This window comes from Hyla sarda, chromosome 6 (assembly GCF_029499605.1).
Source record: "Hyla sarda isolate aHylSar1 chromosome 6, aHylSar1.hap1, whole genome shotgun sequence".
In the NCBI taxonomy this organism is placed as follows: domain Eukaryota; kingdom Metazoa; phylum Chordata; class Amphibia; order Anura; family Hylidae; genus Hyla; species Hyla sarda.
The window spans coordinates 291817856-291840096 of NC_079194.1; the positions used below are offsets into that span (position 1 = coordinate 291817856).

General features: G+C 44.7%; 2 protein-coding genes across 2 annotated transcripts in view; both read left to right on the forward strand.

Annotated features, from left to right (window-relative positions):
- LOC130277255 (calreticulin-like) overlaps positions 1-22241 on the forward strand; it is a 272928-nt gene that overhangs the window by 171017 nt on the left and 79670 nt on the right. The window lies entirely within an intron of this gene.
- Positions 1-22241, forward strand: part of TTC17 (tetratricopeptide repeat domain 17) — an 89397-nt gene that overhangs the window by 8616 nt on the left and 58540 nt on the right. Inside the window, 5 exon segments of the mRNA XM_056527729.1 lie at positions 10694-10783; positions 10878-11047; positions 13689-13800; positions 16938-17069; positions 19160-19269. Of these exon segments, the coding sequence (XP_056383704.1) occupies positions 10694-10783; positions 10878-11047; positions 13689-13800; positions 16938-17069; positions 19160-19269 (614 nt within the window).

Here is a 22241-nt window from a genome sequence, read left to right on the forward strand (position 1 = left end):
GTTATAGTTTTGGATCAGCTGGGGAGCTCAAGATTGAGGAACCGTACTCTAAAGCAACGGAGGCCCAATAAGGTCCTAGGGTGAAGCTATAGGGGCTCCTCTACAAAAGCTTTAGTTTTCTGGGTATGCTGGGAGTTGTAGTTTTGCAACAGCTGGAGGCACCCTGTTGGAAAACACTACTGTAGGTTCTGCAGTTTGACTTTGTCCTAGGCCTGAATGGAAGCCCGATAAGGTCCCAGGGCAGTGTTTCCCAACCAGGGTGCCTCCAGCTGTTGCAAAACTACAACTCCCAGCATGCCCGGACAACCGAAGGCTGTCCGGGCATGCTGGGAGTTGTAGTTTTGCAACATCTGGAGGTCCGCAGGTTGGAGACCACTGCTCTACAGCCTCCTTCCCCTGCAGGGGGATTGAGAACATTTTTGTTTATTACAAAATGTGCACCAATATGTACAGTGGAAAATCCACATGATTTAGCCTTTCCGCGATGTGTGGCCATACCCTTAGGGCAGTGGTCTCTAAATTGTTGGGGGGGGATTGGGGTTTGGGGGGTTGAAGAGCGAACACAAAGATCGGGAAAAGCTGAGTACATAAGAGTGGGGGGGTTGCAGTGAACTGTGGCAGCTACCAGAGAGCAAGCACAGAGATCGGGAAAAGCTAAGGCTGGGTTCACACCACGATTTTCAAATACAGTAACCTTATACGGTTTTCCGCAAAAAAACTTATACGACCGTATCCGAAACCGTATGCATAGAGAATGCATTGTAAACCGTATTCCAAATGTTGTGTACGGTTGCATCCGTTTTGCCTCGGATACGGTTTTGCCGATTTTTCAACCGTAGGCAAAAACGCTGTCGACCACGTTTTTGCCTCCGGTTGGAAAACCGTATGTGAACCGTATGCTGTTCTTTTAACTTTGTCTATGGGAACCGTACACAGAATTTCAGAATACGGTTGCACACGGTTTTTCTAATCCGTTTTTTGGAGTTGACACATGCGCAGAAGGAATTTCAATAGAACAATAGTAACTTTATTAAATTGCATGAAAACTAATTCCAACAAAATAGCAAAACCGTTGGCAAAAACTGATGCAAACGTATAGAACCGTACGGGGAAAAACCGTATATATTTTTAATTTGGAGTCATACGGTTGCATGCGGTTTTTGCCATACGTTTTTTAGTGGAAAACCGTATACGGTAACCGTATTTGAAAAACGTAGTGTGAACCCAGCCTAAGTGGGTTCATATCACGTTTTGGCCATACTGTTTTCAATCTGTTTTCTAAAGAAAACCGTATGGCAAAAAAACTGATGGAACAGTATGGGAAAAGTAAACCGTATGCGTTTTTAAACTGTATACTGTTTTTAAAAGTGCATACAGTTCCGTCCGTTTTTATATATTTTTTTTAAAAACCCCATAAGTTTTTGATAATTTTGTCCATTTTTAATGGGAGGGGACTTTAGGATGCAAATGCGCATGTGCAAAGTAAAAACCGTACAGTTTCCCGTACAGAACCGTATACATGTGCGTTTCCCATTGACGTCCATGTTCAAAAAAAACTTATGCGGTTTGCAGTACGGTTTTTAAACCAGAGACAAAAACGTGGTTGACCACGTTTTTGTCTCCGGTTTAAAAACTCTACTGCAACCGCATACGTTTTTTTAAAAATGGACGTCAATAAGAAGCGCACATGTATACAGTTGCTTACTTTGCACATGCGCATTTGCATCCTAAAGTCCCCTCCCATTAAAAATGGACAAAATTATCAAAAACTTATGGGGTTTTTAAAAAAATAAAATAAAAACGGACGGAACTGTATGCACTTTTAAAAACAGTATACAGTTTAAAAACGCATACGGTTTACTTTTCCCATACTGTTCCATCAGTTTTTTTTTTTTTTTTTGCCATATGGTTTTCTTTAGAAAAATGGATTGAAAACAGTATGGCAAAAACGTGATGTGAACCCAGCCGAATGAGAGAGGAGAACTGTGTCAAGGCTGCAAAATAGTGAGCAGAGCGAGACTGCACATCCCCCCCCCCCAACCAACCAATAGTATGGGGTGGGTGTGTGCGTCTCAGCCAATCACGGTGCCTGTGCTGACATTTTCACCAGTTGTTCGGGACACAGTTCTCATCACGAAACAGAATTCTTCATTACACGGGGTGCAGCAGGGAGATCGCTGGGGTCCCCAGCAGTGGGACCCCCTCGATCAGACATCTTATTTCCTATCCTTTGGATAAGGGATAAGATGTTTAGGAGCGGGGTACCCCTTCAACTCCTTAAAGGGGTAGTCCAGTGGTGAAAAACTTATCCCCTATCCTTAGGATAGGGGATAAGTTTGAGATCGCGGGGGTCCGACCGCTGGGGCCCCCTGCGATCTCTCTGTACGGGGGCCAGGCTCTCCGGCCAGATAGCGGGTGTCGACCTCCGCACGAAGCGGCGGCCGACACGCCCCCTCAATACATCTCTATGGCAGAGCCGGAGATAGCCGAAGGGAGCGCTCCGGCTCTGCCATAGAGTTGTATTGAGGGGGCGTGTCGGCCGCCGCTTCGTGTGGAGGTCGACACGCCCCCTTCCCACGGGCTGTCGGGAATCCGTACAGGAGATCGCAGGGGGCCTCAGCGGTTGGACCCCCGCGATCTCAAACTTATCCCCTATCCTTAGAAAAGGGGATAAGTTGTTCAAAACTGGACTACTCCTTTAAGGGCTGAGCCCTTTTTCACCTTAAAGGGGTACTCCGGCACTAAGAGATCTTATCCCCTATCCAAATGATAGGGGATAAGATGCCTGATTGCGGGGGTCCTGCCACTGGGGACCCCCGTGATCTTACACGCCGCACCCCGTTAGAATCAGCCCCTGGAGCGTGCTCACACCGGGTCTGATTACTAGCGATCACAGGGACGGAGCATAGGGACGGAGCATAGTGACGTCACGCTCCGCCCCTTCAATGCAAGCCTATGGAGGTGGCGTGTCACGCCCCCTCCATAGGCTTGCATTGAGGGGGCGGAGCATGATGTCACACGGGGGCGGAGCCATGACATCACTATGCTCCGTCCCCGTGATCGCTAGTAATCAGACCCAGAGCGAGCTCGCTCCGGTGGCTGATTCTAACAAGGTGTGGCGTGGAAGTTTACGGGGGTCCCCAGCGGCGGGACCCCCGTGATCAGGCATCTTATCCCCTTTCCTTTGGATAGGGAATAAGATGTCTAAGCGCCGGAGTACCCCTTTAAGGACTCAGCCCTTTTTTGCAATTCTGACTGCTGTCACTTTATGCATTAATAACTCTAAGATGCTTTTACCGCTTATTCTTATTCCGAGATTGTTTTTTCGTGACATATTCTACTTTATTTTAGTGGTAAATGTTCGTCATTACTTGCATCCTTTCTTGGTGAAAAATCCGCAAATTTCATGAAAATTTTGAAAATGTTTCATTTTTCTAACTTTGAAGCTCTCTGCTTGTAAGGAAAATGAATATTCCAAATAAATTATATATTGAGTCACAAATACAATATGTCTATTTTATATTTGCATCATAAAGTTGACGTGTTTTTACTTTTGGAAGACACCAGAGGGCATCAAAATTCTGCAGCAATTTTCCAATTTTTCACAAAATTTTCAAAATCTGAATTTTTCAGGGACCAGTTCAGTTTTGAAGTGGATTTGAGGGGTCTTCATATTAGAAATACCCCATAAATGACCCCATTATAAAAACTGCACCCCCCAAAGTATTAAAAATGACATTCAGTAAGTGTGTTAACCCTTTAGGCTAGGTTCAGACTACGGAATCTCCGGGCAGAAAATTTTCGCCCGGAGATTCCGAGTGCGGCCAGCGCTGACTGAATTAGTTGGCGCTAGGACCGTGCGGACACTGCAGTCTTCAATAGACTGCAATGTGTTCCGCGCGGATTTCTGCCTGAAGAAAGAGCGACGCCATTCTTCAGGCGGAAATTTCCAAGCGGATTTTCCGTTCACAAATTCCGCTTCACAAATTCCGAAGTGTGAATTTGTGAATGGAAACTCATTCACTACGCTTTACTACACATTAATTTTAGCAAGCGGAATTTCCTCCTGCAATTTCAAAGCGGAATTGCAGACAGAATTTCCGTAGTCTGAACCTAGCCTTAGGTGTTTCACAGGAATAGCAGCAAAATGAAGGAGAAAATTCAAAATCTTCATTTTTTTATTCTTGTAGACTAAATTTTTTAATTTTTACAAGGGGTAAAAGGAGAAAAAGCCCCCCCAAATTTGTAACCCAATTTCTCTCAAGAAAGGAAATACCTCATAGGTTGATGTCAAGTGCTCTGTGGGTGCACTACAATGCTCAGAAGGGAAGGAGCGACAATGGGATTTTGGAGAGGAAGTTTCTCTGAAATGGTTTGGGGGGGGGGGGGCATGTCACATTTACGAAGCCCCTATGGTGCCAGAACAGCAAAAAATTAAATCATGGCATACTATTTTGGAAACTACACCCCTCAAGGAACGTAACAAGGGGTACAATGAGCCTTAACACCCCACAGATGTTTGACAAATTTCCGATAAAGTTGGACAGGATAAATGAAAAATTAGATTTTCACTAAAATGCTGATGTTACCCGAAATTTTTCATTTTCACATGGGGGAATTGGAGAAAAAGCCACTCAAAATGTGTAACCCCATTTCTTCTGAGTATGGAAATACCCCATATGTGGATGTTAATTGCTCTGCGGGCGAACTACAATGCTCAGAAGAGTGCCATTGAGTGTTTGATGAGAGAATTTGGTTGGAATTGAAGTCGGGGGCCTTGTGCATTTACAAAGACCCCGTGGTGCCAGAACAGTGGACCCCCCCAATGTGACCCCATTTTGGAAACGACACCTCTCACAGAATTTAATAAGGGGGTGTACTGAGTATTTACACCCCACTGGCGTTTGACAGATCTTTGGAACAGTGGGCTGTGCAAATGAAAAATTACATTACATTTCTCACTGTACCCTTTATTACAATACGTGAGGGGTGTAGTTTACAAAATGGGGTCACGTGGGGGGGTCCACTGTTCTGGCTCTATGGAGGCTTTGTAAACACACATGGGTTCCATTTCGGACACATTCTCTTTCCAAAATCCCAATGGCGCTCCTTCTCTTCTGAGCATTGTAGTTCTCCCGCAGAGCACTTTACATCCACATATGGGGTATTTAATTCCTATTCTCCCTTGTGAAAATGAAAAATTTAGGGTAACACCAGCATTTTAGTGAAAAAATATTTTTTTTTCATTTTCACACTCCGTGAGGGGTGTAGTTTCCAGCATGGGGTCACATGTGGGTATTTATTGTTTTGCGTTTATGTCAGAACCGCTGTAAAATCAGCCACCCCTGTGCAAATCACCAATTTAGACCCAAAATGTACATAGTGCGCTCTCACACCTGAGCCTTGTAGTGCGTCCGCAGAACATTTTTCGCCCACATGTGGGGTATTTCTGTATTCAGGAGAAATTGCGTTACAAATTTTAGGGGGCTTTTTTTCCTTTTTGGGAAAATTTTAAGTATGGGGCAACACCAGCATATTAGTGTAACAATTAATTTATTTTACACTAACTTTACCTTTTTCATAAGGGGTAAAAGGCGAAAAAGCCCCCCAAAATTAGTAACACAATTTCTCCCGAGTACGGAAATACCCCATATGTGGCCCTAAATTGTTGCCTTGAAATACGACAGGGCTCCAAAGCGAGAGGGTGCTATGTGCATTTGGGGGCTAAATTAGGGATTGCATAGGGGTGGACATAGGGGTATTCTACGCCAGTGATTCCCAAACAGGGTGCCTCCAGCTGTTGTTAAATTCCCAGCATGCCTGGACAGTCAGTGGCTGTCCGGAAATGCTGGGAGTTGTTGTTTTTTAACAGCTGGAGGCTCTGTTTTGGTAACACTGCCGTACAAGATGTTTTTTTTTTATTTTTTTTTATTCGGGTGGGGGGGGGGGGGGAGACTGTGTAGGGGTATGTGTATATGTAGTGTTTTACTTTTTATTTTGTGTAGGTGAAGTGTAGTGTTTTAAGGGTACATTCACACGGTTGGGTTTACAGTGAGTTTGAGCTGCGGCTGAAAATTTGCAGCATCTCAAACTTATGTCACAGCATATATTACCAATATTGCATTAGAGGAATTTCTTCACAATATATATCACAGCATATTATTTTCCCTCCTATTAAAATATATAACATTTATTGATATGCATTAATAAGCAGTTATATCCCATCTATATCTATAGTGTCTTAACACTTGACCCAAAAACCCCCACCACTTTGATTCTAGGATTACTGATACCACAATAATAACTTCAGCGCAGATATTCAATTCTGTACCTTACTCGGTCACTGATATTAACAGAAGTTGTGGTTCACACCTAATCATCAATGTTCACCATGTGATGTTTTGTGAGAAAAAGAATAGAAAGATCCTACTTTATAATTGTTCCGACGTGTTTCCCCCCTATGATACTGGGGTTTCTCAAGGAACACAAATAGTTAATGGTCTGACCCTTCAATGAGGGTTCGCATTTAGAATCGCCACACACAATAAAAATGCCCCAAATGGTTGGTCATTAGATGTCTTTAGATATCCCGTATCCCCAGCGGTTCGGTCACCATACTGTGTGTGGCCGGTGCTGCTCTTTAAATGGGCTGCCGGCATGTATCACGCCGACACTATTTCCGGCTGTCAGTAATGACCTATCTCCGGTTTTGCCCATTCCTAAGATGGCGTCTATCGCCTCATGTATATATTGCGCATGCGCTAGAGGTCCGCTGTCATCACTATATCCCGCGCTCGCTTGCGGCAGAAAACTTGCTGTAAACCCACCCGTGTGAATGTACCGTGTACATTCAGATGGGGGGGGGGGCAAATCTCCAGCTGTTGCAAAACTACAACACCTAGCATGTACAGTGTCTCAGTGCATGCTGCGAGTTGTATTTTTGCAACAGCTGGAGGCACACTGGTTGCGAAACACTGAGTTAGGTAACAAACTCGTTTTCAAAACCAATGTTGCAAAACTTGCAAAACCAATCAGCATGCGTTGACAGTCAAAGGGCATGCTGAGAGTTGTAGTTTTGCAACAGCTGGAGGCACACTGCTACAACTCACAGCATGCCTTTTGGTAGTCTGTTCATGCTGGGAGTTGTAGTTATGCAACAGCTGAATGCACACTTTTTCATAGAAAAAATGTGCCTCCAGCTGTTGCATAACTACAACCCCCAGCATGCACAAACTACCAAAGGGCATGCTGGGAGTTGTAGTTGGAACTCCAGCTGTTGCAAAACTACAACTCCCAGCATGCCCTTTGGCTTTGCATGCTGCGAGTTGTTGCTAAGCAACAGTAGGTGAACAGGCCGCACCTCCTGCTGTATCCTGCTGCCGGGCCGCCGCAGCTGTATCCTACCACCGGGACCAATTCTGCTGCTCCTGTCGCCGCCACCACACACGAGGGGACCCCCGCCTCACCCCATTCACCCTTTTTTACCGGGTCACCTGAGACCCGATTGACCAGGAATAGCGACAAATCGTCGGTCTGAATTGACAGCCGATTTGCCACGATTGCTGACATGGGGGGGGTCTCAGGACCCCCTTGGGCGATATGCCGGGATGGCTGATGATAGATATCAGCAGTCATCCCGTTCCGATCACCACGTCCAGAGACGCGGTGATCCAGGAAAGCTGCGCCGTAAATGTACGACGCTGAGCGCTAAGTACTTCTTAGCAGCACCGTACATTTACGGCACATGTCCTTAAGGGGGTTAAGGTTTCCAGGCTGACGTTTCGAACCCTTAGCTCTCTCCACAGATTTTCTGTTGGCTCAGATCTGGATGCTGGCTCTGCCTGCAAAACCAAAATGTGCTTCTTCTTGGGCCCCTCCCATGTTGCTTTGCCCGTGTGTTTCGGGTGATTGTCACGCCGGAATACCCATCCATCTACTATTTTCAATGCCCTGGCTGGGAAGGAGGTTCTCGCCAAGGATTTGACGGTACATACTCTAAAAAAATCTTACATCTGATGGGCTGAAGTTGTCTTTTCTCCAAAGCATAATGTATTCACCTCCATGTTTGACATTGGGGATGGTGTTCTTGGGGTCATAGGCAGTGTTCCTCCTCTTCCTCCTCCAAACATGACAAATTGATTTGATGCCAAAGAGCTCGATTTGTCTCTTCTGACCACAATACTTTCACCCTGTTCTCCTCTGAATCATTCCGATGTTCACTGACAAACCTCAGACGGATCTGTACATGAGCAGGGGGACCTTGCGGATGCTGCAGGATTTTAGTTTTTTACGGTGTAGCAATGAGATAATTGACAAGTTCCTCCCGTACGGTGTCCATATTAGGACTTCATCAGGTGTCAGCCAAATAGCCATCATTCCTCCTCCCTCATCCTCAAAATCCGTCCTCCATCAGAGTAATCTCGCGACCTCAGAAAAACCTCCGTCACGCCTCAGACGTCAGCTGAACAGCCGTTAAAGTTTTCCAGCCTCCCAACACTAACTGCGTAACGGAGGAAAGCAATGCATGCGCTCTGAACTGTATGGACAACTGCGCATGCGCAGGGCTATGCTCCTAACGCTGCCTCTTTTAGCCCTACGCTGTCACCTGAGTGCTGCGCATGCACTCTGTTTTCTACGAATCGAGGAAAACTTTACATCAACGGCTGTTCAGCTGACGTCTGAGGCGCGACGGAGGTTTGTCTGAGGCGCGACGGAGGTTTGTCTGAGGCGCGACGGAGGTTTGTCTGAGGCGCGACGGAGGTTTGTCTGAGGCGCGACGGAGGTTTGTCTGAGGCGCGACGGAGGTTTGTCTGAGGCATGACGGAGGTTTGTCTGAGGCATGACGGAGGTTTGTCTGAGGCGTGACAAGCCTCCAGCCCCGCATCACCAGTCATTCAGCACAGAGCGAAGTTCTCTCTGTGCACCAGATGACTGGGTTGCTGCAGCCAAGATAGGTGATAAGATGTCGGGGGGGGGGGAGGAGTATCCCTTTAAGACCGAATAATGGTACTTTTTTTTTTTTAAGTACTCTCTTATACTAATTACTGATACCTTTTTAAAACATCATGTTTTTTTTTGTTTTTAAATGGGAAAAAGGGGGTGATTTCAGTTATTAGGGGAAGGGCTTTATATATAGAAACTTTTTTGAATTTTTTGACTCCCCGCAGGGCACTGTGTACTGCCTGTCACCAGCTTTCCCAGTCTCCTGATGTATAGTCTCTATAGGAGACGGGTAAAGCTGGTTATGTGCTATTTTAGTGGGGGGGCGGTTGGGCCAGGGAGATTACCTGGGGGATACCATGCTGATCGGTGAGAGTTGGACCGCTGGGTAGAGGTGGGCGGTATGACCAAAAATGTGTATCACGGTATTTTTGTAACTAGTGGCGCTTCCACAGTATATAACGGTATTTCTCCCCCCCCCCCCCTTAAAATCTTGTTACCCGCGAGCGCTGTTCTGCTCCCCCCCCAGTTATTTATCAGCCCAGCGCTGTCCCCATCGGGGAACTAATCACATGTCACCCGCAGCGCTGCCCTCCTCGTCCTGTTTGTTGCGGCCGCCGGCGCTGACACTTATACTGTACGCTGTATCCCTATGCCCGGGCTGCTAAAGGTAAACAAAATAAACTTTAACTCTCCTTCCTCCGTTGGTCCCGTACCGGCCTCAACTGCTTCCTGGGGACGGGAACGTCGGAGAGCCGTCAGTATATCACCGGCCGCTGCGATGTTCCGCCTCAGCCGGTGATAGGTTGAGCGCACTGTCATGTAAGAAGCCATGCCTCTAGGTTCACAACTACAAATCCCAGCATGCCCTCACAGCCAATAACTGTCAGGTCATGCTGAGAGTTGTAGTAGTGAAACAGCTGGAGGCACACTGTTTGAAACACTGATGTGTAATCATCAGGGTGCCTCCAGCTGCTGCAAAGCTATTGGCTGTATGGGCATGCTGGGAGTTGTAGTTTAGCAACAGCTGTAGGCACACTGATGGTTAGTCATCAATGTTAATAAAACAGTGTGCCTCCAGTTGTTTCTAAACTATACTGGGGCATAATGGGCCACGCTATATTCTTTTCTATATTATTATAATTTTTTTTTTTTTAATCATTTTATACCCACCATTATTTATCTGTCCTGGGTCTCTGCAGGGATATATTGCACGGCAGGTCCGGTGATGCTCCTATACTTCTCCTCCCTGGGTAGCACATGAACTGCTAAACACGGAGGAGGAGACCCCGGAGCAGCCAGCCGTGCTTTTGGGCTGCCCATCTTAGCATAGATGAGGTGAGGGCGGAAGTCGGCACCCAGCAGGCATCAGTGAAGCCTGGGAGTATGCTTCCGGCAAAGCAAGAGCTGAGCAGTAGAAGAGAAGGTAGGAAACAATTTTTAAAAGGCAGGGAGGGGGTTAGGGATAGATTAGAAATAGGTAGGGACAGAGGGAAAAAATTAAGATGGTGGGAGCTACTCTTTAAGATTTTTTAATATAAGTAATTTACAAATCTGTTCTTTCTGGAGCCAGTTTTTTCCTGAAATACCCCTTTAAAATTATAGAGCGCTCATTTCTTTGTCAGTGGGGAAACGTACAAAATCATCAGGGGATCAAATATAGATATAGATTTTTCAGTGTTGTTTGTTCCCGTACTTTTAAGATGATATAGTTTTGGTTTCTTGACCGAATTCTCCGCTTCCTGTCTTGCAGGTGGATTCCCCCATGAACTTGAAGCACCCTCACGATCTGGTGATCCTCATGAGACAGGAGACCACGGTTGGCTATCTGAAGGACCTAGAGGTGACCGCTCTTTCTTTTGTGCCCATAGTCCCCCCCCCCGGTCCTTCACCCTTTGTTTCTTGCTTCTTACCTGTCTTTATCTTTATTCCTGTAGAAACATCTAGTTGCTCAGAAAATTCACATTGAGGAAAATGAAGATCGGGACACGGGGCTGGAGCAGAGACACTACAAAGACGATCCCGATTGTGTCCTGGCCAAAGTGCCCTTGGGCGATATGGACCTGTATGACGGGACCTACATGCCGCTGGAGGACAAGAATATCAAGTACTGATCCATCTGTTTGGTGTAGTTAAAGGGGTACTCCGGTGGAAAACATTTTTTTTTTTTTTTTTTTAAATCAACTGGTAACAGGAAGTTAAACAGATTTGTAATTGACTTCTATTAAAAAATCTTTACCCTTCCAGTACTTTTTAGCAGCTGTATATTACAGAGGAAATTCTTTTCTTTTTGAATTTTTTTTTTTTGTCTTGTCCACAGTGCTCTCTGCTGACACCTCTGTCCGTTTCAGGAACTGTCCTGAACAGCATAGGTTTGCTATGGGGATTTTCTCCTGCTCCGGACAGTTCCTGATACGGGCATCAGGTGTCAGCAGAGAGCACTGTGGACAAGACTAAAAAAGAAATTCAAAAAGAAAAAAATGTTCTCTGTAGCATACAGCTGCTAAAAAGTACTGGAAGGATTAAGATTTTTTTTTAATAGAAGTAATTTATGAATCTGTTTAACTTTCTGGTACCAGTTGATTAAAAAAAAAAATGTTTTCCACCGGAGGACCCCAGTTTCCCAACCAGAGTGCCTCCAGCTGTTGCAAGACTACAATTCCCAGCATGTCCGGACAGCCAAGGGCTGTCCGGGCATGCTGGGAGTTGTAGTCTTGCAACAGCTGGGTATACACTGTTTGGTAAACACTGTTTTAAAGCGGTATTAATCATTTTTTTATTATTATTATTATTATAAATTTTATTTTATTTTTTTCAAATCAACTGGTGCCAGAAACAGATTAATTACTTGTATTTAAAAATATTAATCCTTCCAGTACTTATCAGCTTCTGTATGCTTCACATGAAGTTGTGTAGTTCTTTCCAGTTTTAACACAGTGCTCTCTGCTAACACCTCTGTCCATGTCAGGAACTGTCCAGAGCAGGAGAGATTTGCTATGGGGATTTGCTCCTACTCTGGACAGTTCCTGACACAGACAGAGGTGTCAGCAGAGAGCACTGTGATCAGACTGAAAAGAAATTCAAAAATAAAAGAACTTCCTGTGGAGCACAAAGCAGCTGATAAGTACTGGAAGGATTAAGATTTTTAAATAGAAGAAATGTACAAATCTGTTTAACTTTCTAGCACCAGTTGATATGAAAAGAGTACCCCCTTTAAAGAAACACTACAGATTTTCTCCCCCCAATATTCTGAACAGTCATGAACACTGGTCCTACAGTGCCATCTATTTTATTCGGGAGTATTTTTATTGTAATTAGGACATGTGATCACCGATATATAGAAGTTATACCCCTCCCCTCCAGCTCTGTGTACTGCTGCTGCTATCTCCATGGAATCTGGATACATAATAGTTCTACACCTCCCCTCCAGTATTCTGTATATTGCTGCTATCTCTATGGGATCAGGATATATAGTAGTTATTCACCTCCCCTCCAGTTTTCTGTATGTTGCTGCTATCTCTATGGGATCAGGATATATAGTAGTTATACTAGTACAGTGGTCCCTCAACATATGATATTAATTGGTTCCAGGAGAACCATCATATGTTGAAACCATCATATGTCGAGTACATATGTCTATGTAAAAATGGTAATTGGTTCTGGGGCCTCGGAACCATTGTATGTTGATTACATATCTCTATGGGAAACTGCTAATTGGTTCTGGGATGACCATTGTATGTGGAGTGTATGGGGAGTGTTTAACAAACCAGGGTGCCTCCAGCTGTTGCACAACTACAACTCCCAGCATGCATGTACAGCCATTGACTGTCTGGGCATGCTGGGAGTTAGTTTTGCAACAGCTGGAGGCACACTGATAGGGAAACATTGATGTATGGGGTGTATAGTGTGTCTATGTATTGTATGTGATGTGTGACATCGCATACAGTACTGTACAGTTCTTTAAATACCTTCAGGGGGGACAGAATGTCCTCCATTACCATCCTGCCGACTACAGCTCTATAGGAAAGGAAGGGGAGGGCAGCCAGCAGCTCATTGGATGCCTGCAGCAAGATGCTCCAGGCTATTGGCTATGGCTGCACTGGGGGGAGGGGCTTACACGGAGCTCACAGTGGAAGCCTGCGTGAGTTAGCAGGACAGCATGTGAGTAACAGGAGGCAGAACGGGGCACACGGGGCACATTAAACAACTATCTGTCAGTTGCTGAAGTTGTCAGCGCTGTCAGATAACTGTTTGTACGATGGCCCCGACACACAGCAGCATCATATGTCGAGGCTGCCTTCAACATACGATGGGCTCTGAGAGGTCATCATATGTTGAAATGATCATATGTCGAGGCCATCATAAGTCGAGGGGTCACTGTATAGTATTTTTTTTTTTATTTAATTTTTTTTTTTTACATGACTTTCTTAAAAACTTGGCAACAATTGTGCAAATCCCAGTAAAAACACTTTACTCTTACTGCAATTTTTTTGAAAAAAGCTGCAAAAACATCTAAAATTCTAATTGTGAACACAGCCTAAGACTTGAAATCCTCATAAAACACATGCGTTGTGATTATAGATCAGATCACTTTATCCTGATGGCAATATTTCAATAAGTTGCATGAAGGACTGGCCTTTTAATTGTATTATTCTTTAGTAAATGTGGAATCTTTTTGGATTTAACCCAATGTACATTTTCTGCTTCTCTAGAATGTTTACCCATCAGTTATTTTTTTTAATTCCCAGCCCTGAAGATGATGTGGATATACATAGTCACTTACCTCCAGATCTACAGCAGCCTGACTGCACCAGAATCATAGAGCTTCCTTTCAGCATTCACGCCTTTCAGCACCTACGGGTACAAAACTTTTACATTTTGCCATTAGAACATTTGTAAGATCAGAGGGAAGCGCAGTGGCCTTTAGTTTTAAAGGGGTATTCCACCCCTAGACATCTTATCCCCTATCCAAAGGATAGGGGATAAGATGTCTGATCGCGGGGGGACCCCCATGATCTCCCTGCTGCACCCGGCGTTCGTTTAGGGTGTCGGGTGCAGCGCCGGAGGCTTGTGACGTCACGGCCACACCCCCTCAGTGCAAGTCTATGGGAGGGGGTGTGACGGCCGTCACTGCTGCAAGGAGAAAACTCGGCTCTGTGCCAATTTATGAGCGACCACGGCCATAATGCCCTTCCCATAGGCATGGGGGGGGGGGGGGGGGGGGGGTGTAACAACCGCAGCTGCCCGGAGCCTAACACAGCCGGTGTGCACCCCATGCAATTTTGTGTTGGCCACTCCCCTCAGCTGTCTGGAGAATTCTGAACATACAGCGAGGGGAGGAGGAGGAGGAGAGAGATTCTCACAGCGCCGCTCCTGGCCGTAACTCTTCATGCACCTCCCTCAGGAGGAGAGAGATTCTCACAGCGCCGCTCCTGGCCGTAACTCTTCATGCACCTCCCTCAGGAGGAGAGAGATTCTCACAGCGCCGCTCCTGGCCGTAACTCTTCATGCACCTCCCTCAGGAGGAGAGGGATTCTCACAGCGCCGCTCCTGGCCGTAACTCTTCATGCACCTCCCTCAGGAGGAGAGAGATTCTCACAGCGCCGCTTGTACAGACCTCTGGACATAGATTTTCACAGCTGTCAAAATCTAAGTCCAGGAGCGGGGGCTGTGCAAATCTACGTCCTCCTGAGGGAGGGGCCAGGAGGGAACTATGTACGGGGCTGAGGGAGGTGCAGAACTGCGTCCTGCTCAGCTCTACCTTCCCCTTCTCCTCGCTGTATGAGGGGAGGGCCAATGCAAAATTCCATGGGGCGAAGTTTTGAACATCACACTGGCACTCTGAACATAAATGTTAAGAACGCTGGGGTGCCCGGCCAGAGAAAAAAAACGGTCTCTTACCTTCCTCATTCCTGCGCTGCTGCTAGTATAAAGTAGATTCGCTCCCCGCTGTCCAGCACAGGTTCGGGCACATGATTTCTTATGCCCACTCATCTAATCAGCAGCTAAATTGGGACTTAACTACTGACACTTATTGGATGAGTGAGCACATGAGATCATGTCACCAAGTGGCAGACAGCGGGAGAGAGGGGGGGGGGGGCATGTTATACTGGCAGTGGTGCGGGAACAAGGAAGGTAAGAGACCTATAAGGGTCTCTGCTTGTTTTCACATTTAGGGTCTATTCACAAGGCAGAATTTCCACTTGCGGAATTCCGCCTCAAATTAGAGCCCATAGACTTCTATGGGATTCTGCACTCCCCATTCACACTTCTGAATTTCCGCTTGCGGAATTCTGCAAGTGGAAATTCAGAAGTATGAATGGGAGTGCGGAATCCCATAGAAGTCTATGGGCTTTAATTTGAGGTGGAATTCCACAAGCAGAAATACTGCCGTGTGAATAGACCCTTAAAGGCTAAAAGCTATACTCCTTAATAAAGCAATGTATAAATCCTATGGAGTAAGTTGGGCAGAGGACATTTCATCATTTGACTTTGTCTGTGGAACTCTGTGTTGATACAACGGACGTAAAGATTAAAAAAAAATGATAATAATAATTGGACCTAAAAACAGCATGGTGTGAACTATTGTACAGCAGAGACAGGCTGATCCAACTTTATATAATGTCCTTAAAACAAGTCCCAATGAGGCTCAGTAGTGTGTGTGGCCTCCACGTGCCCGTATGACCTCCCTACAATGCCTGGGCATGGTCCTGATGAGGTGGAGGATGGTCTCCTGAGGGATGTCCTCCCAGACCTGGACTAAAGCATCTGCCAACTCCTGGACAGTTTGTGGTGGATGGAGCGAGACGTCCCAGATGTGCTCAATCAGATTCAGGGGAACAGGCGGCCAGTCCATAGTATCAATGGCTTCCTCTTGCAGGAACTGCTGACACACTCCAGCCACATGAGGTCTAGCATTGTCTTGCATTAGGAGGAACCCAGGGTCAACCGCACCAGCATATGGTCTCACAAGGGGTCTGAGGATCTCATCTCAGTACCTAATGGCAGTCAGGCTACCTCTGACAAGCACATGGAGGGCTGTGCAGCCCCCCAAAGAAATGCCACCCCACACCATTACTGACCCACCGCCAAACCGGTCATGCTGGAGGATGTTGCAGGCATCAGAACGTTCAGCACGGCGTCTCCAGACTCTCACGTATGTCACATGTGCTCAGTGTGAACCTGCTTTCATCTGTGAAGAGCACAGGGCGCCAGTGGCGAATTTGCCAATCTTGGCGTTCTCTGGCAAATGCCAAACGTCCTGCACAGTGTTTGGCTGTAAGCACAACCCCCACCTGTGGACGTCGGGCCCTCATACCACCCTAATGGAGTCTGTTTCTGACCATTTGAGTGGACACATGCACATTTGTGGCCTGCTGGAGGTCATTTTGCAGGGCTCTGGCAGTGCTCCTCCTGCTCCTCCTTGCACAAAGGCGGAGGTAGCGCTCCTGCTGCTGTTGTTGCCCTCCTACGGCCTCCTCCACGTCTCCTGATAGTGCCTCCATGCTCTGGACACTACGCTGACAGACACTGCAAACCTTCTTGCCACAGCTCGCATTGATGTGCCATCCTGGATGAGCTGCACTACCTGAACCACTTGTGTGGGTTGTAGACTCCGTCTCATGCTACCACTAGAGTGAAAACACCGCCAGCATTCCAAAGTGATCAAAACACCAGCCAGGAAGCATAGGAACTGATGAGTGGTCCGTGGTCACGACCTGCAGATCCACTCCTTTATTGGGGGTGTCTTGCTAATTGCCTATAATTTCCACCTGTTGTCTGTTCCATGTGAAATTGATTGTCAATCAGTGTTCTTCCTGAGTGGACATTGGGATTTCACAGAAGTGTCATTGACTTGGAGTTACATTGTGTTGTGTAAGTGTTCACTTTATTTTTTGAGCAGTGTATAAGCTCCACTATATTCCATCACTAGTCTTTATAAATGACGTCCATAATCCTGTGGTTGAAATAATAAGTTTTCTTAACTCTTTGTGCAGGGTATTCAGGAGAGGAAAAACCTTTCCGCTCCACTGCTACCTAAAGAAGATCCCATATTTAGCTCCTTGTCCCAGAAATTGGGGAAGAATGTGGACGACATAGGTCATAGAATCCATGAGGCCCTGGTGAAGGTAAGGAGAGTATTGTACACAGAAGTGTTACTCATAGTCTACACTAATGCCTTCCAACCTGTGGTTCTCCAGTGGTTAAAAAATGACAACTACCAGCATGCCCGTAGTGCTACAGGTGGGAGACCACTGCCTTACATCTTTTTCATTGCATAGGATAACTGTGCAGTTAAAGGGGTACTCCAGTGGAAAACTATATATATATATATATATATATATATATATATATATATATATATATATATATATATTTTTTTTTTTTTTTAAAGGAACTTGTGCCAGAAAGTTAAACAGATTTGTAAATTACTTCTATTTAAAAATCTTAATCCTTCCAGTACTTATCAGCTGCTGTATGCTCCAGAGGAAGTTGTATTTCTTTCTGGAGTTCTTTTCAGTCTGACCACAGTGCTCTCTGCTGACACCTCTGTCAGCAGAGAGCACTGTGGGCAGACTGAAAAGAACTCAAGAAAGAAATACAATTTCTACTGTAGCATATAGCAGTTGATAAGTACTGGAAGGATTAAGATTTTTAAATAGAAGTAATTTACAAATCTGTGTAACTTTCTAGTACCAGTTCATTTTGAAAATAAATAAATAAATCGTTTTTCACTGGAGTACCCCTTTAAGGAGGTAATCCAGGGAACTGAAGTCATCAGATACTTATCCCCCCTATCAGACGCTTATAAGTGTCCGTCTGTGGCCGGGGTCTGACTTGTGGGACCTCCTGTGTTCTCATGTACCGGGCCCTGGCTACTTACACACCCTCGATGCGCTCTGACCCCCCCACCTTCTTGGACAGACGCAAGTAACAGCCTGTTTAGCCAATCACCGGCTGAGGCGGGACATCCCAGCCAGTCATTGGCTAAACGGGTCGTTACTTAAGTCCGTCCAGGTAGGTAGGGGCCGGAACACAACAAGAATATGCAAGTAACTGGGGGGCCCATACAGGAGCCCCGAACAGTAAACTTACAATGTGAGTCTATGGGGGGCCGTCCTGCCCCGTTCTTATCATCACTCACGACCCAACCGAAATAAGGCTAGGTTTTTTAATGGCGATCTTTGGAATACTGACGCTGCAGTTTTTTGAGCCAAAGCCAGAAGTGTATTAAAAGGAATATGAAATATATCAAAGAAGTGTGAAATGTGCCAAAACACATAATATACACGTATTTGGTATCTTCGTAATAGCTTGTACTATATATTTTTATATATATATATATATATATATATGTGTGTGTGTGTGTATATATATATATATATATATATATATATATATATATATAATATTATATTATATTATATAGGGGATGAGTATTTGCCTCAGGGAGAGGCCACCACTCCTGGTGTAACGGAGCTTCAGAAGGCCATTAAGCACTCTGCGGGCATTCTGGGTAGGGGAATATGCAAAGCAGCTCATTACATCACCTTTTCAGGTAATGTTCCCTGGTATCAGCTTAGCCCCTGTTAAGGAATATAAAAAGCTGATCGGGATTTTATGCCAAGCCAGACTACTCCCCAAAAGGGAAGTTTCTACCCATCTGCAGACAGCTGTTTCGTGGTTTTTGCCACTCGACGAGTGGCAAAAACCATGAAACAGCTGTCTGCAGATGGGTAGAAACTTCCCTTTTGGGGAGTAGTCTGGCTTGGCATAAAATCCCGATCAGCTTTTTATATTCCTTAACAGGAGCTAAGCTGATACCAGGGAACATTACCTGAAAAGGTGATGTAATGAGCTGCATTGCATGTTTATTTATATATATATATATAATATATATATATATATATATATATATAATATATATATAAAATATATACACTCAGGATGTGGCAAAAAAAAAATGGAATAATAAATATGTAAAGAATATATATTTATAAAAAAAAAAATATATATTAAAGAATAATTAATATAAATGAGACGCCAATGAAGAAGAATCAAGCCTTTGGCTGTCCAGGGATGCTAGGAGTTGTAGTTTTGCAATAGCTGGAGGGACCCTGGTTGGGAAACACTTCTGTACAGAATACAAAAGCATTTGTTACCATAGACCAAAAGAATTGGTCAGAGATATCGCTGCTTTTTCCTGTGTGTTTTACAGAATACAACTTCCTGGGTCCTCTATAACATGGCGTCCTTCTATTGGAGGATAAAGAACGAGCCGTTCCATGTGGTGGAATGCGCCATGAGAGCACTGCACTTTTCTTCAAGGTAACGCACATTGTATATGGGTAATATTAAAACACTGATATCTGTTTTATCAAGCGTTTATACCTTGTGTGTAATGCTAAGCTGCATCCATGCGGTTCGTTTCTATAACTCGGTCATGTGATCACCCACAAAATAGGACATCACCACCTATGCGATCCCTTCTGAGAGATTACAGACCCCTCTCCTCCCAGCTCTATCTGTATACTGCTGCTGCTATCTCTGAGATCTGCATACAGTCATGGCAGTAAATGTTGGCACCCCTGACATTTTTCTAGAAAATGAAGTATTTCTCACAGAAAAGGATTGCAGTAACACATGTTTTGCTATACACATGTTTATTCCCTTTGTGTGTATTGGAACTAAACCAAAAAAGGAGGAAAAAAGCAAATTGGACATAATGTCACCAAACTCCAAAAATGAGCTGGAAATTATTGTCACCCTTAACTTAATATTTGGTTGCACCCTTTGGAAAAAATAACTGAAATCATTGTCTTCCTATAACCATCAATAAGCTTCTTACACCTCTCAGCCGGTGGAATGTTGGACCACTCTTCCTTTACAAACTGCTCCAGGTCTCTTATTGGAAGGCGCCTTTTCCCAACAACAATTTTAAGATCTCTCCACAGGTGATCAATGGGATTTAGATCTGGACTCATTGCTGCCACTTCAGAACTCTCCAGCGCTTTGTTGCCATCCATTTCTGGGGCTTTTTGATGTATGTTTGGGTTCATTGTCCTGCTGGAAGACCCAAGATCTCGAATGCAACCCAGCTTTCTGACACTGGGCTGTACAGTGCGACCCAAAATCCATTGGTAATCCTCAGATTTCATGATGCCTTGTACACATTCAAGGCCCCCAGTGCCAGAGGCAGCAAAACAACCCCAAAACTTCATTGACCCTCCACCGTATTTCTCTGTAGGTTCTGTGTTCTTTTCTTTGTGGGCCTCATTCTGTTTTCGGTAAACAGTAGAATGATGCGCTTTACCAAAAAGATCTATCTTGGTCTCATCTGTCCACAATGCAAAGACTAAGTGAACTTCTCTCCTTTTTTATCTGCTTTCAGGTGTGATTTTTATATTGCCAACACCTGTTACTTGCCCCAAGTGAGTTTAAAGGAGCATCACATGCTTGAAACAATCTTATTTTTCCACAATTTTGAAAGGGTGCCAATAATTTTGTCCAGCCCATTTTTGGAGTTTGGTGACATTATGTCCAATTTGCTTTTTTTCCTCCCTTTTTTGGTTTAGTTCCAATACACACAAAGGGAATAAACATGTGTATAGGAAAACATGTTACTGCAATCCTTTTCTGTGAGAAATACTTCATTTTCTAGAAAAATTTCAGGGGTGCCAACATTTACGGCCATGACTGATATAGTAGTTATACATCTCCCCATCCAGCTCTATCCAGCTGTATACTGCTGCTGTCTCTATGGGATCAAGCTCATATAGTATTTATACACCCCTCTTCCAACTCAATCTGTATACTCCTGCTGTGATCTGTATAGGATCAGAATAAATAAGTTATGCATCCCCCCCCCTCCTTCAAGCTCTATCTGTATACTGCTGCTATCTGTATGGGATCAGAATAAATGTTATACACCCCCCTCCAGCTCTATCTTTATTCTGCTGCTATCTGGGTGGGATCAGAATATATAGTAGTTATACACCTCCCTTCCAGCTCTATCTGTATACTGCTTCTGTCTCTATGGAATCAGAATATATAGTAGTTATACACCTCCCCTTCAGCTCTATCTGTATACTGCTGGTATCTCTATGGAATCAGGATATATAGTAGTCATACACCTCCTCTCCAGCTCTATCTGTATACTGCTGCTATTGCATCAAGATATATAATACTTACACCTCCCCTCCAGATCTATCTGTATACTGCTGCTGCTATCTCTATAGGATAATAATATCTAGTAGTTACACACCTCCTCTTCAGCTCTCTCTGTATACTGCTGCTATCTCTATAGGATAATAATATCTAGTAGTTACACACCTCCTCTTCAGCTCTCTCTGTATACTGCTGCTATCTCTATAGGATAATATCTAGTAGTTACACACCTCCTCTTCAACTCTCTCTGTATACTGCTGCTATCTCTTTAGGATAATATCTAGTAGTTACACACCTCCTCTTCAGCTCTCTCTTTATACTGCTGCTATCTCTATAGGATAATATCTAGTAGTTACACACCTCCTCTTCAGCTCTCTCTGTATACTGCTGCTATCTCTATAGGATAATAATATCTAGTAGTTACACACCTCCTCTTCAGCTCTCTCTGTATACTGCTGCTATCTCTATAGGATAATAATATCTAGTAGTTACACACCTCCTCTTCAGCTCTCTCTGTATACTGCTGCTATCTCTATAGGATAATATCTAGTAGTTACACACCTCCTCTTCAGCTCTCTCTGTATACTGTTGCTATCTCTATAGGATAATATCTAGTAGTTACACACCTCCTCTTCAGCTCTCTCTGTATACTGCTGCTATCTCTATAGGATAATATCTAGTAGTTACACACCTCCTCTTCAGCTCTCTCTGTATACTGCTGCTATCTCTATAGGATAATATCTAGTAGTTACACACCTCCTCTTCGGCTCTATCTGTATACTGCTGCTGCTATCTCTATGAGATCAGGATATATAGTAGCTATACACTTCCCCCTCCAGCTCTCTCTGTATACTGCTGCTGCTATCTCTATGAGATCAGGATATATAGAAGCTATACTCCTCCCCTGAGGCTGTGTTCACACATTTTTGTTGCATTTTGTCGTGATTTTCCCAGCATAAATTGTGCTGATTGCGGGGGGGGGAAATGTATTCGCAACAAAAATACAGCCAATTGCAAAACTACAACTCCCAGCATGCCCGGACAGCCTTTGGCTGTCCGGGCATGCTGGGAGTTGTAGTTTTGCAACAGCTGGAGGCACCCTGGTTTGGAAACACTGAGAGAAGGGAAAACTA